The sequence below is a fragment of the Macrobrachium rosenbergii genome, chromosome 20 (genome assembly GCF_040412425.1).
Source record: "Macrobrachium rosenbergii isolate ZJJX-2024 chromosome 20, ASM4041242v1, whole genome shotgun sequence".
Lineage (NCBI taxonomy): Eukaryota > Metazoa > Arthropoda > Malacostraca > Decapoda > Palaemonidae > Macrobrachium > Macrobrachium rosenbergii.
The window spans coordinates 43,167,501-43,182,500 of NC_089760.1; the positions used below are offsets into that span (position 1 = coordinate 43,167,501).

At 36.1% G+C, this 15,000-nt stretch overlaps 1 protein-coding gene and 1 long non-coding RNA gene across 2 annotated transcripts in view; both read right to left on the minus strand.

The window, feature by feature from the left end:
• The window catches only part of LOC136849317 (uncharacterized), a 200,604-nt gene that overhangs the window by 3,874 nt on the left and 181,730 nt on the right, over positions 1–15,000 (minus strand). The window lies entirely within an intron of this gene.
• LOC136849316 (homeobox protein orthopedia-like) overlaps positions 5,914–15,000 on the minus strand; it is a 138,125-nt gene continuing 129,038 nt past the window's right edge. Inside the window, exon 3 of the mRNA XM_067122676.1 lies at positions 5,914–6,638. Coding sequence (XP_066978777.1) covers positions 6,108–6,638 — 531 coding nt within the window. The 3' untranslated portion in view covers positions 5,914–6,107. The remainder of the gene's footprint in view (positions 6,639–15,000) is intronic.

The window sequence follows — 15,000 nt, forward strand, 5'->3', positions numbered from 1 at the left end:
CAAATGTGTCTCTGAATACCTGTTTTCACCTTTTGCTTCTTAAATTTTTTTAACTTTTCATATTTTTTTTATTGGCTCTTGGGGAAAACCTACTGAATAGTCTGGGTTTTTTTGAAAGTCCTTTTTCCAATAAGTCTGATGTCTCTTTGCTCCGTTCATTTCATACTCGCCCTTGCTGTTGCGTGTATCTATATTTCAATAGTATATCTATGCATTATATCTCTGTTATATCGATCACATTTTTTTCATATGTTCTCGTACGTCAGTAGTTTTGTTTCGTACTGATTGGAAGTTCAAAAGGTATTTCTTTACTCTTCCCTGTGACATTTTTTTAACTTGTAACTCCGTTCTGACGAAAAGCGCCAGGGGTAAGTATGCATTTTTTTGCCCGTTTTGTTCAGTCAGATTGAATTTCATGTCTGGCTGACATGTTCAGATTCTTTCCAAGAGCTTCCACTATAAGGAGAGTCAGTTTTCCAGTTTTCCATTTTGTAATGTATACTCCTTTCATTTATTCATTGCTTTAATTTTTTTCTTCATTCATCTGAATGAATGTTCCACTGAACTTCTAAAGCGTGTTGGTCTTAGTTTTCGTTCTCAGAGTTACTGCAGAAATCATCCGATTTTTCTGTGGGTGCTGACAAACGACCCTTTCTATAGTTGTAGTATCCAAGGATGAAGTTTCTCCTTACTTATTTGCTGTTGCCATTTGAAATACTGCTGTTATTTACTGTTGTCATTTGAAATACTGCTGTTATTACTTGAAATACTGCTATTATTTGCCGTTTATTTCGAGATACAATTGTTATTTGCTGTTGTCAGTTGAAATACTATTATTATTTTCTGTTATTTGAAATACTGCTGTTATTTGCTACTGACAGTTGAAGTACTACTGTTATTTACTGTTGTCATTTGAAATAATGCTGTTATCTGTGTCATTTGAAACACTGCTATTATTTGCTGTTGTCACTTGAAATACTGCTATTATTTGTTGTTGTCATTCGGAATACTACTGTTACTTGTCGTTGCCATTTTAAATACTGTTGTCATTTACCGTTGTCATTTAAAATATAGCTGCTATTTGCTGCTGACATTTGACATAATGCTGTTAGTATTACTCCATCTTAACAGTATCCTTGTTCTCCTTCATGTAGCGATAACCTATCCACGGACAAAGTATACTCAACTTTTCTTTACTTCACTGACCCGAATACAAGCTGTGTAACGGAATTGCTACCGTCCTCCGCATATATATATATATATAAAAATAAAATTACAACAGGATTTCGTATAAAAAATTTTTATCTGCTTGAAATATTTTTATCTGCTTGAAATAGGAACATTTGACAATAACCACTTGGTTTAACTTGGCGTAGCATACAGGTCGCATGGAGGAGAAACAATACCTCATTTTTGCTCATTGAATTAAAGTTCCCTTTGAGCTGTTCTCTACCAGGCACCACCCAGACAGGAAATGATACGAATCAAAGAAAACAGAGTTTATATCATGAAATATCGTCAGCCATACAACTATGAACAGCAGACCAAAAAGACTAGTTTCTTTACATGACTAAACGCAAGTCTGCTCTACGGTACAAATTTGTTTCAGATGGGAAAATGATCCCTATAAAAAAAAAAAAATTAATATAAGTAATATTCATCATCTTTATTTGATTTTACTAATTACATGCAGTCAACACCGACGTACAATCAATATAATATTCGAGCCGTTTACACATCTTACAGTTTCTTGAGACTAAGGAATAACCTTATACAGTTTTATAGATGATTCAGTAAGGAAAAAGACAAACACTGATTAATCATTCTGATTTTTCGACACTTACCTTGAGAAATATGGAAAACTTATAGAAGGTAACCTATGGTTCACTCTTGCCTCTTGAAATTGGAGTGGTTATAGGTAGTTTATACCTCACTCTTACCTCTTGGAATTGGCGTGATTATAAGTAACTTATAGCTCACTCTTACCCCTTGAAATTGGAGTGGTTACAGGTGACTTATAGCTCTCTCTTGCCTCTTGAAATTGGCGAGAGTATAGGTAACTTATAGCTCACCATTGCCTCTTGAAATTGGAGTGATTATAGGTAACTTACAGCTCACTCTTGCCTCTTGAAATTGGCGTGATTATAGGTAACTTATAGCTCACTCTTACCTCTTGAAATTGGCGTGATTATAGGTAACTTATAGCTCACTCTTGTCTCTTGAAATTGGCGTGATTCTAGGTAACTTATAGCTCACTCTTACCTTTTGAAATTGGCGTGATTATAGGTAACTTACAGCTCACCCTTACCCCTTGAAATTGGCGTGATTCTAGGTAACTTTTAGCTCACTCTTGCCTCTTGAAATTGGAGTGATTATAGGTAACTTATAGCTCTCTCTTGCCTCTTGAAATTGGAGTGATTATAGGTAACTTATAGCTCACTCTTACCTCTTGAAATTGGGTAACTTATAGTTCACTCTTGTCTCTTTAAATTGGCGTGATTACAGGTAGCTTAGGGCTCACTGTTGCCTCTTGAAATCAGGTAACTAATAGCTCACTCTTGCCTCTTGATATTGGAGTGATTACAGTTAACTTATGGCTCACTGTTGCTTCGAAGCTTATAGTCACTCTTACCTCCTGAAACTAGCGATATATTTCAACACTGACAGAAAGGTTTTTTTTCATGCTGTGGTAGGATGACAGAAACATCAGGAAAACTACTAATGCCTTTATTTCAAAAGCTACAGTATTTTTTTGTTTATTTATTTTAAGACATTGTTTTCGGTCGGCCAGCAAGCAGACAAAAGGAAATTTGGTGACAGACATCTACAATCTCATATACACTGTACATAGCGCTTGTCTCATTGAGAAGCCTAAAAGAAATGTTAAAAAATAATAGAAGGCATATTTGAAATGAATATCACAAAATACAATGGCAAAAATTGGGTGGATAATAAGATTGTAATTACATGTATAAAAATAAATTGTTGAGACGAATTTGAGGAAAATGGAACATATTTCCCAATCACATCCATGCCAAAAAAAAGCTTTTAACATTATTAGATAAAGACAAGTCAAGTAAAATGAGACGAAGCAAGACCTGACATTATAAAAAAATGATGAAAAAAAAAGAACAGGAAAGATAACCAAGAGACAAAAATAAAAATCTTATGTACATAGAAGTCTCTCCCTTATGGGTATTGTCTCGGAGATTCCATCACTTTTTGCTCTCTTTTTTTCCAAGAAGCCACCAACCTCTCAATCAAGGTTCCCGGAAGTTCTCTTGAAAGTTTCTCTTCATCAAATTTTCCAAAGTTCCTTGATCCACTTTGTGATCTCGTTCGTAACGTATTGTGCATTGTCTAGAAATTGCATTCTTACGCAGACGTTCTGATTTTTTTTTCTGAATTCTTTCATTGTTACAGCTGAAAAACGAGTAGTACTTGACATCATGTTTTGAATATCATTAACACCGTGCATCTGTTTCCTCCATAAAAAGTATTTTCTTGAAAGACTCGTCACAACCTTCGGACAAATGTAACGCTGAAATACCATTGGTGTACTGAATACGATTGAAACCGTAATATAAAATGTTCTCTATGTAGCAATTATACCAATAAAGTCTTGGTCTGCAAAATTACGCTTCATGCTTCAGAGAACTTTCGACATACTGCACTTCGAACACTGATTTACATTTTGATATGAAGACTACAGGCAAGATCTTTAGCCATGGCACAAGTATTACATATATTTCACCAGATATCTTGCATATCATGGTTAGTCTCGCTTGCTATAACAATACACCATCACATTTAGTGTCTCAGTTCACTTTGGTTTTAGACAGATATTCAGAATTGTAAGCCAACTGGGAACCACAGACTTCCATCTGTCAACACAGTCAACAATCTCTGTCCTATAATTTCATTTTCAGACGCATCCGAGGCTTTTCCGGTAAGTTTTTTTGTTTTAACTTTCTTGGCATTACCAGCGGTGTGTCCTGTATACCCTGTTTATTGTCAGAAGGGGGCTAAAATGCGACTAGCAAAATTTAAAAAAACAGAAAAAAGAAATCACTACACCGCTTACCATTATACAGAGTATGTAAAGCACTCTCAAATCCTCTCGCTTCACATACATCAATGTACATTTTTATCTAAATGTCTTCAACGAGAATCATCATTATCGACATCTCCAAACATAATACAAAACACGACACTCATTTGTTACTCATATATATATATATAATGTCTTGGTGAAAATTCCTTTCATGATACATATATACACTTCTCGAAATATCCATACACATATATACAGATAAAATTAAGGACTACTTTCACTCTTTATAGCCTAGCTCCAAAATATACATTACTAGATTAAGTGAGACAGTGGCAAGGAATGATTATGGTAAACACTTCACTGGATGTGAGACACTAAATTACCCCAGTGGTTGCCTTGATGATGTTCATATTTGGGTTGGACAAGCAACAGAGGGTGAATGTGGAGTAGATTTTCATCGGCAAATGATCTGGAGAATGAAACGATCAGTGTTATCTCTCGCGTTTTCAATTAGCTTATTCTGAAAGATCGCAAACAATTCTCTATTCTATTCCTCTTCTTGAATTTGTGAAATGGTCCTTAGGCCTCTACGCATTGGCACTTCTGTTCGTTACACATATCTAACCTCAGAGTTCTGTTAAGTTCTGCGTTTTATTGTAAAGTAATTTCCTGTCCAAAATTTTCACAGACTTCCCAACTCTTCCGCCATTTGATTCTTCTCAGTATGGACTCTGCCAAGTGAATTATCCGCAAAAGACAGTTTTTACTCACAACGATATTGATATGAATCAAAGATCAAATGAAAACAAGGGCATTCCGTATTGTCAAATCATGAATGAAATTTAAACCAAACCGACAACAATTAGGAGAAATTCAGTTTGAAGCCTTCTGCGGTCTCAGACATAGCCTATACCACAATAAACGTATTTTCTATACCTGTATAGCTTATAGCTATGACGTGCACTATGAGGGAATGTATGGCAGGAAAACAAAACTTTTCAGAGGGACACCTTTTTAAATACCTAAGAGACTGTACACAACCCAAACGAGGAATGAAACACTGTGATGACAGAGATTAAAAAAATAAATGCCGGATTTTAAATAAAACGCAGACATCTGAAAGACGGGAAAAAGAATAAAATACACTGTCCAATTGAGAAGTTACCAGGATAATATATAACATATTGCAGCGCTTTGACTGATCAATATGCCCTGGATATTGAAAGGGAATGTAATGTTTCGACTGAATTACTCATTACATCAACTTGCTCATTTACAGACTTTTTTTTTTATTCCTTCTCTTCTTATTAGAATATCCTTTCCCCAACTTCGCGTCTTCGTTCCATATTTCTTCCCCTGTCTATTACCCTGATACAACTGCTCTTGTATGAGACCCACCTACAACTCTAGCTGTATGAACTCAACATCTATATGATTCCAACTATATTGCTTCAGTACACAAACATACAGTTGATACATATGTATATGTGTATATATATACATATGTATATAAATATGTAATATATATATATATTTATATATATAAATATATATGTATATGTATATATACATACATATAAACACATACATACATATATATACATATACATATATATATAAACATATATACTGTACATACAAATATATAAACATATATATATAAATATATATACATATATATACACATGTATGTGCTTGTCTGTACGTATGCATCTGCATATGCGTGCATGTATACATGTCATATATTTACACACAATTCACGGGTACAAGCACACGTACTATATGTATATATATATGTATATATATATATATATATATATATATATATATATATATATATATATATATATATATATATATATATATATATATATATATCAGGCAGTACGACCTCATATAAAAAGACTCCTAACGGCTCCTCCATCCTCACGGAGCTGACCCAAGCTTCGACACACTGTGACCTTGACTTTGACCTTGACTTTGACCTTTAACCTTGACCTGAGAGCACCACCGACGCGAGGGCAGCAGCAGCAGCAACGGCAGCAACACCGACTCAGACAATAGCCGAGGTCTTCACGAGGCTTTCAAGGTGCTCCTTGGCCCGGAGCCTCAGAGCCACGATGGAAGACGACCTCAGGTCGTCCTCGGGGCCGCCCAGAGGAGGAGATGAAGAGGACCGCTCCTGGAGGGGCGTAGGCAAGGGCGGAGACATGGGCAGAGGGGGGGTCGCGAAAGCGGCGGGGGTGGACGACCCCGATATGGTCGGAGGGGGAGGCGGGCCGACGCCCATGGAGGACGACGTCGGGGGCGTCAGGTACGAAGGGTAGGGACCATGTGGGTGGGTCAGAAAACCGGGCAAGGACGGGACGCTGCCGCCCATGGATGGCAGGGCACTGTGGATGGAGGGCATGGTGCCCTGCAGGCCGGGGAGCCCGGGCAGCAGCGGGGGAAAGAAGTGGTCCAGGGGGCCCGGGGGCCCTGCTGGACGATGGAGGAGCCCCAGGGACTGCTCGTGGAGGCGTAGCTGGGCCTGTTCCATCTTCTCCTGACGGCGCCACTTGGCTCGGCGGTTCTGGAACCACACCTGCAGGAGGAGAAGATTCAGTATTTAATAATAATAATAATAATAATAATAATAATAATAATAATAATAATAATAATAATAATAATAATAATAATAATGTACCTGCAAAATTTAAAAATTTAGTCGTTAATAATAATATAATAATAATAATGATGATGATGATGATGATGATAATAAACCTGCAAAATTAAAAATATTTAGTCGTTAATAATAATAATAATAATAATAATAATAATAATAATAATAATAATAAAAATAATATCTGCGAAATAAAAAATTTAGTCGTAATAATAATAATAATAATAATAATAATAATACACCTGCAAAATTTTGAAATTTAGTCGTTAATAATAATAATAATAATAATAATAATAATAATAATAATAATAATAATAATAATAATAATAATAACCGATACCATTTGGTCAAAACCATTCAACAGTTGAAGGACATTGCTCAAATAATGTTAATTTCACAGTAATATGTTAATATTCTTAACTGGCGTCTCTTGAAAAAAAACCCTCATATTAATTAAGGTTTGGCAAGTGATATAATACAATCAATCAGTGCCATAACAAGTACTCCACAGAATTTACTTTGGTTTTCACATTCATGATGAATAAACGTATGTATTGAGAATCTCAGTCCGAACAACTAAAATATATTACTCAACAGATCTTTCTTCAACGTTCGGCAAAGCTGTAACAATGCAATGATACAAAAAAATAACATAGGTGAGTATTATAGCACATTATCATCATCTTCGCCTCCAAGTTGAACAAGTAAAAAATGCGCCGAAGTTTCTTCGGCGCAGTCGAGCTTTCTGTACAGCCGCTACAGTGTATAATCAAGGCCACCGAAAACAGATCTATCTTTCGGTGGTGTCGATATAATGCCGTATGAGCCGCGGCCTATGAAACTTTAACCACGGCACGGTGGTGGCCCGGCCTATATCGTTGCCAGGAGCACGACTATGGCTAACTTTAACTTTAAATAGCATAAAAACTACTGAGGTTAGAGGGCTGCAATTTGATATGTTTGATGACTGGAGGGTGGATGATCAACATACCAATTTGCAGCCCTCTAGCCTCAGTAGTTTAAAGAGATGAGGGCGAAGAGAAAAAGTACAGACGGACAGCAAAGCCGGCAGAAAAGTTTTCTTTTCGGAAACTAAAAGTAACATAGGTTAGTATTATAGCGCATTATTATCATCTTCGCTAACAAGTTAAAAAATATTTAAGTCTAATAACAGTCTAAACACGGAAATGATATTAAAATGGCCTGAGCAGCACCTGTAGCGTACAGATTTCAAAAGAGGCCTTTTCATACTCAAGCAGGAGGGGAAAAATAGGAGAGATGTTTGTGAAATGGAATGGAATGGAATACAGAATTTTAAGCCAAAGGCCAAGCGCCTTTGTAATTAAACGGCAAAGAAAAATAATTTTCTAGAGACAAAATGAAAGTAACGCAAGAAAAATTTAAATAATAAGGAAATGAACACTAAAACTGGTCACAATAAAATAAGACAAAATAAAATATTCTTAAGCTCTAAGACTTTCTTGTAATTAAACGTCAAAGAAAAACAATTTTCTAAAGACAAAATGAAAATAACTAAAAAAAGGTAAAATATAATAAAGAAATAAACGCTAAAATTGGTAACGATAACTTAACGTAGTGAGAAAAAGACACTAAAAAATATGAATAAAATGAGGGAAGGAACCAATTGCTCTTATAAAAAAACACTTCTAGAAAAAGATGCTCATTTTAACTATAAAACTAACAAGTTAACGAGTTAATGAATAAATTAAAAGGAAAGGATGATAATGGCAAGATTCTCAAGTGCAGAACGGCAAGGTGAAAAGAAAGACAAAGAGGAGAAGAAGAAGAAGAAGAATGATAAGGCGGAGGAGGAGGAGGAGGGAAGAGAATGAGAAGAAACAAGCTAAAACTATAATGACAACATTCATATGTGTAGAACGGAAAGGTGAAGAGAAAAACAAAGAGAAGAGAAGAAGAAGGATAAGGCGGAGGAGGAGGAGGTGGTGTAGGAGAGGAGGAGGAGGAGGGAGGAGAATGAGGAGAAGGGGGGGAAATTGTAGCTACAAAACTAACAATTAAATAACTGAATAAGCTAAAACGCAAGAATGATAATGACAAAATTCGTATGAGCAGAGCGGAAAGGTGAAGAGAAAAACAGAGAAGAGAAGAAGATGTAAAGGGCGAAGGCGGAGGAGGAGGAGGAGGAGGGGAGGAAAATAAGGGGGAGGAGGAGGAAATAAGGGGGAGAATGAGAGGATGGGGGAGAGAGGGGACAAGATTCGCAAGTGCAAAACGGGAAGGTGAAGAGACAAAGAGGAGAAGAGGAACAAGGAAAAGATGGAATAGGCGAAGGCGCAGGAGGAGGAGGAGGAGGAGGGCAAGAAGGGGAGGAAAATAAGGGGAGAATGAGGGGGAGGGAGGGAGGAGGGGAGGAGGGAGGGGAGCTGATACAAGAAAGGGGAAAGGCCGTGGCTTGGGTGGTCTTCAGACCCTCGGGGCCGAGTGTTGTGGTTCACACGATGTGGGATTCGACGTCATTTACTGCCACACAAACACCATTGACTCATGCTCTCTCTCTCTCTCTCTCTCTCTCTTCTTCTTCTTCTTCTTCTTCTTCTTCTTCTTCACACACACACACACCCACAAACACACAAACTCATATACACTGTATATTAGAAGAGACAAACAGTTCTCCTCTCTCTCTCTCTCTCTCTCTCTCTCTCTCTCTTCACCTGACACACACAAACTCATAAATGTATACTGAACGAGACAAACAGTCTCTCTCTCTCTCTCTCTCTCTCTCCTCCTGACACACACAAACTCATAAATGTATATTGAACGAGACAAACAGTTCTCTCTCTCTCTCTCTCTCTCTCTCTCTCTCTCTCTCTCTTCTCCTGACGCACACAAACTCATAAATGTATATTAAACGAGGCAAACAGTTCTCTCTCTCTCTCTCTCTCTCTCTCTCTCTCTCTCTCTCTCTCTCTCTCTCTCTCTCCTGACACACACAAACTCATACACTGTACACTGAACGAGACAAGGAGTCAAACAAGCAAGTGTATCTTGCAATCATAGAAAGCATCAACAAAAATATAATTAATTACTAAATAAAGCCCAAATGTGAAATAACGATTAATAAGGGCCAATAAACGAGATATATAGCAAAATAAAGCAATAGGCGAGATATATTGTAAAGTAAATCAATACAAGAGATATACAGTTAAATGAAGAGTTGAAAATTTTAAAATTAATGAAATATAAACAAGGCCACTCAGAAAGGAAAATACCTTCAGTAGAATTCGCTCGATTATGAATAAGGAACAATAAAAATGAAATAACGGAATATTACTATTATTAAATTAAGTTACTGAATCTACAGGGCGAGGGGCTGGCTACATTTCACCAAATGGAGGAAGTCACGCAATGTTGGTGTATATATACAAACAAATAATAATACGACAGAAAAATTTAGACAAATTTGTATAGAAATACATTCTCTTTGAAACCTCGGGTGTACCATATCACAGTTTTGAAGCAAAAAGCGGTGTTCCCCGTCGGGAGGTAGTGCTGTCAGTGCACCTCATGCAGTGCACTGTAGGCATTACTTAAGGTTCTTTGCAGCGTGTCTTCGGACCCTAGCTGCAAACCCTTTCCTTCCTTTTACTGCACCTCCATTCATATTCTCTTTCTTCGATCTTACTCTCCACCCTCTCCCAACAATTGATTCAGTGCAACTGCGAGGTTTTCCTCCTGTTACACCTTTCAACCCTTTTACTGTCAATTTCCGCTTCAGCGCTGAACGACCTCATGGGTTCCAGTGCTTGGCCTTTGCCCTAAATTCTGTATTCAGTTCAATTCAATTCAAAAAGCGGTGTCAGGACAGGAGATGGTTGATGGAGCTCCGGCATTCGAATGCAAAGCAGTAATTCAACGGCAAATTCATTGAAAAATACAGTGGAAGTTCAGGACTGAGATAAAAATAAATAGAAAAAGGTTAAGCAACAATCACGGCCAAGAGAAAGAGGTGGTCTGCTCACTTCCCCCCCCCCGCCTCCTAAAATCCCCCAAGCAGGCGGAGCTTTGTCTACCTCCTTATTGCGTCAGCAGGTGAATTGCCGTAACGGGAAGGTACTTCTGAGTTACGTCATCGCCTACGTAGTCGCCCCAGGTGGGAGGCGACTCCGCCCAATTGGGTAGACCTTGTCTCTCTCTCTTGGCCTTAGATTAAGCAATAATAAAGTCGTTCAGTGAATTCGAAGTAAACAATATATACTTGAATAAGACTAAATAAGACTATACAATGGGCTGTTGATTATTACCGTGAATACTTTTAAAAGGGTAAAATCCTGAGCAGATATGAAACACGGCAAATATTTGAGCACTTTGTATGAGTTTGGAAGTAATTTCTTATGGTGAAGAGTGGTAGGCCTATCGTTTTTTTGGCAATACCTTGTTCCTTTGCCTCAAAACAATAATTAATGCCACTTTTGTATGTATATAAACATATTATAAGTATATATGATATATATATGTATATATATAGATATATATACAAATATATATATACATATATAAATATATATATTTAAATATATATATATATATATATATATATATATATATATATATATATATATATATATATATATATATATATATATATATATATATAATATATAAAAAAGAAGCAAACACATCGTTTTCTCTTTGCATACGAAACCATTATTATTATTATTATTATTATTATTATTATTATTATTATTATTATTATTATTATTATTATTACTATTATTATTATATTTTGACGGCCTCTTTCCCTTGCACTAAATACTCCAGGTTTTTCGTGTAACCCTAGACTACAGAAAAGGACCACTGACACAAACATATCGAAAACCTTCCTCGAAAATCAAAATAATTGTCCAAAAACAAAATGACCGCTCTCGCGAACACACACAAACTCCCGGAGTTCCCCTTTGCGTGAAGTTAGCTACATAAGAGGCTTTAATTGCCTGCTAATTATGCGTTAACACCACGAGCATTAATAAAGCGTTTTGCGTTAATGACATGAAGGTTAATTATACGTAATTATACGTTCACTTAAAGCCATGATCGACATTCAGGCTTGGATGACACTGTGTTAAAATGATCATGAAATCAGCTATGAATTAATGATACGGCAAGTGAAATTCGTTAATTGGTCCCCCCCCCCTTCAAATTATTCATAATGCTTGATCTGTGAGTTTGTAATTTACGGCAATTAATCACCTGCGTGAGTAATGCGCGCGAGCGCGCGCCCTTTTCGCGCAGTCGATGTTGCAATAAGCAAGCATTGCAGGATGGAGGAAGGATTTTTGCAACAAAATGGAGATTGGGAACTGTCAATCATTTCGTAACAATGAAATAAAAATCAATAATTAACTAGTCAGTGTGATTACATAATCCTTTTAAAAATTAATTAGAATGTGATTACTTAACCTTTTAAAGATTAATTAGGAACTTACACTAGTGTCAAGTTTCATTCCAAAAATAAGCAAATAACAATAAAGTAAAATAAAATTACATCTCAGATATATAAATGAAAATTAACATTGATTTTCATTTATGCTTTTGTAAGTAACTCAATTAAACAAGAACAGAACTGAATTAAAGCAAATTACAAAGACATAAATACTAACATTTATTTTCATTTACATATTTGTAATTTAATGTACTTTAACAAAAACAGAATTAAATCAAATTAAAAAATACATAAATGAAAATTAACATTTTCATTTATGTATTTATAATTTCATTTTTTTTATTTTTTAAAATAATACGTGACACCTAAAGTACAAATTATTTTCTTTTAATATGATTTTAAATAATTTCACTGATTAATTAATTATTGATTTTTATCTACCTGTTTCGGTAGAAAGGGAAACCTTTTGCCTTTGGAAACCTATCACATATCAGTAAAACATCTTTCAGTTAAAAAATATAAATAAATAAAAAATAAAAAAAAAAATAAATGCTTAAAATAATGGACCTAATAAAACTTTCCATTAAAAAAATGAAAAAAATACAAAAAATTAATGCCCAAGATAATGCGCCTAATAACTACGAGGATCATCACCTTTACCGAGACACCACACAGGTACAAAAGGTGCTAAAACAGTAATTAATATTCCCTCCCCCCCAACCTTTCCTTTCACCTGATCCCCGACCAAGTAACGATTATAGCACGTTTGAGCACGCAATTATGATGTCTTCATTACCCGCATTACTAGACACTAGGCGGCAATTATATGGTAGCACCATGACTTTGTAAGCGTTGGCCGAGTTGCGTTGGTGTAATCCAATTGTTTATTGTAAACATGTATATATCTATATCTATATCTATATCTATATATATATCTATATATATATATATATATATATATATATATATATATATATATATATATATATATGTATATCATTAGGTTTTATGATTCATGCGACACATAATTTGAGAACGTAATGATTAACAGGAGTTAATTTCTTCCTTTCTACTAAATTCAAGACTAAACGAGAGCAAATTCTTGGAATGTAATATTGATATACATGAATATTCCCGCACCAGCACTGTATACAAGACACACACACACATTGATGCATTTTCTAGTAAATGAATAAATATATAAATAAATGAATAAACGTTATAAGATAAGCAGATAAACAAACGTTATAAGATAAATAAATAAATAAACGTTAATAAATAGTAATGGTGTTAACAGATATATATAGATAATAAAAAAATAGATAAAAAAAGAAAGCTTCCAAAGGGTGGTGTTCCCCTTCCCCACTGCTCCCACCCACCCCCACCCCCAGGAACGAAAAGTGGTTAGGGCGGTCGAGCCGAAATTTCCTGAAGACGGGAGGAGGAGGAGGAGGAGGAGGAGGAGGAGGAGGAGGAGGAGGAGGAGGAGGAGGAGGAGGGGTGGGGATTCCCTTTAATACCTTCGGTGTCACTAATTACTTCTTCGCCGCTTTGCAGCCGCCAACGCCTCCTCCTCCTCCTTCTTCCTACCTCCTCCTCCCTCCTCCTCCCTGGGCCCATAAATCTCCGAAAAAAAGGAGAAAGAAGAGGACTTACTCTTCGGGGGAGGGGAGGGGGGGAATAGGGGAAGGGGTGGAAGAGGGCTTTTGCTACACAGAAATTAGGCGCGAGGCATATTTATCATTCTGCCTGTCATTTATGTTGATGCGCCTAACTACAAAAATATATAGCCCCCTTTGACCCGATCGAGGTTTTATTGCACTTTTTAGTTTTCTGTGATCGTACTTCTAGCTGCGCTAGAGGTACCAACAACATAACAACATAGGCCACCACCTGACCGTGGTGAGTTTCATGGGCCGCGGCTAAGAGCTTTATGGGCCGTGGCTAAGGCGGCCACCACCGGACAGAAAACTCGATTGCGTTTTTTACTTGCTCTAGTAAAGATCTGGCTTTCCTCTTACTTATCTTTATGTAAGCTGATAAATAATTCTCTTATACTTTTCATGTAATTATTATTATTATTATTATTATTATTATTATTATTATTATTATTATTATTATTATTATTATTATTATTATTATTATTATTATTATTATTACTCAGATGAACAACCCTATTCATATGGAACAAACCCACCACAGGGGCCACTGACTTGAAATTCAAACTTCTCAAGGATATGGTGTACATTTGAAAGAAGTAACAGAAGGTATTGGAAAATACAGAAATAACAGATCACTTATTAAAAAAATAAATTAACAAATTATTATATAAATGCATAAAAATAAAAGTTTATTTATTATAATACAAGGAGAACTGCATTAGGGTAGTAAGGCATTGCATCTTCACTTCAACTTTTGAAGTTCCAATTAGTTACGTAATTCAATCTTTTGCAGGATCGAATGGTTGCAATTGCCCTCTTCCAAACCACCTGAGTTTCCTCTTACTTATCTTAATGTGAGTAGATAAAGATTCCACTTAATTCTTTCTGTAAGTAATTAAATATTACAAGTTTTTTGCAGGATCGAATGGTTTTTATTGCCCTTCTTCCAAAACAACGACCATCACACAGAGGTCTTTGGTATGCGTGCCCGTGTAAGATTAGGAGAGACATCTAGTCCCCCTTTTGTTGGAACCACGTCCTTTACTGGCAAGAATACCGGGATGCAAAATCCAAATTCCTGAGATGTATGCTAGGACTGCACCAGCCCCGGTTTTTGCCATGCCCCTAGGTTTGGTTAGGTGAGGCTTAGATTACTAAGCATTTCGTATTTTTGGTGTGGGAAACATAATGAGATTATTTT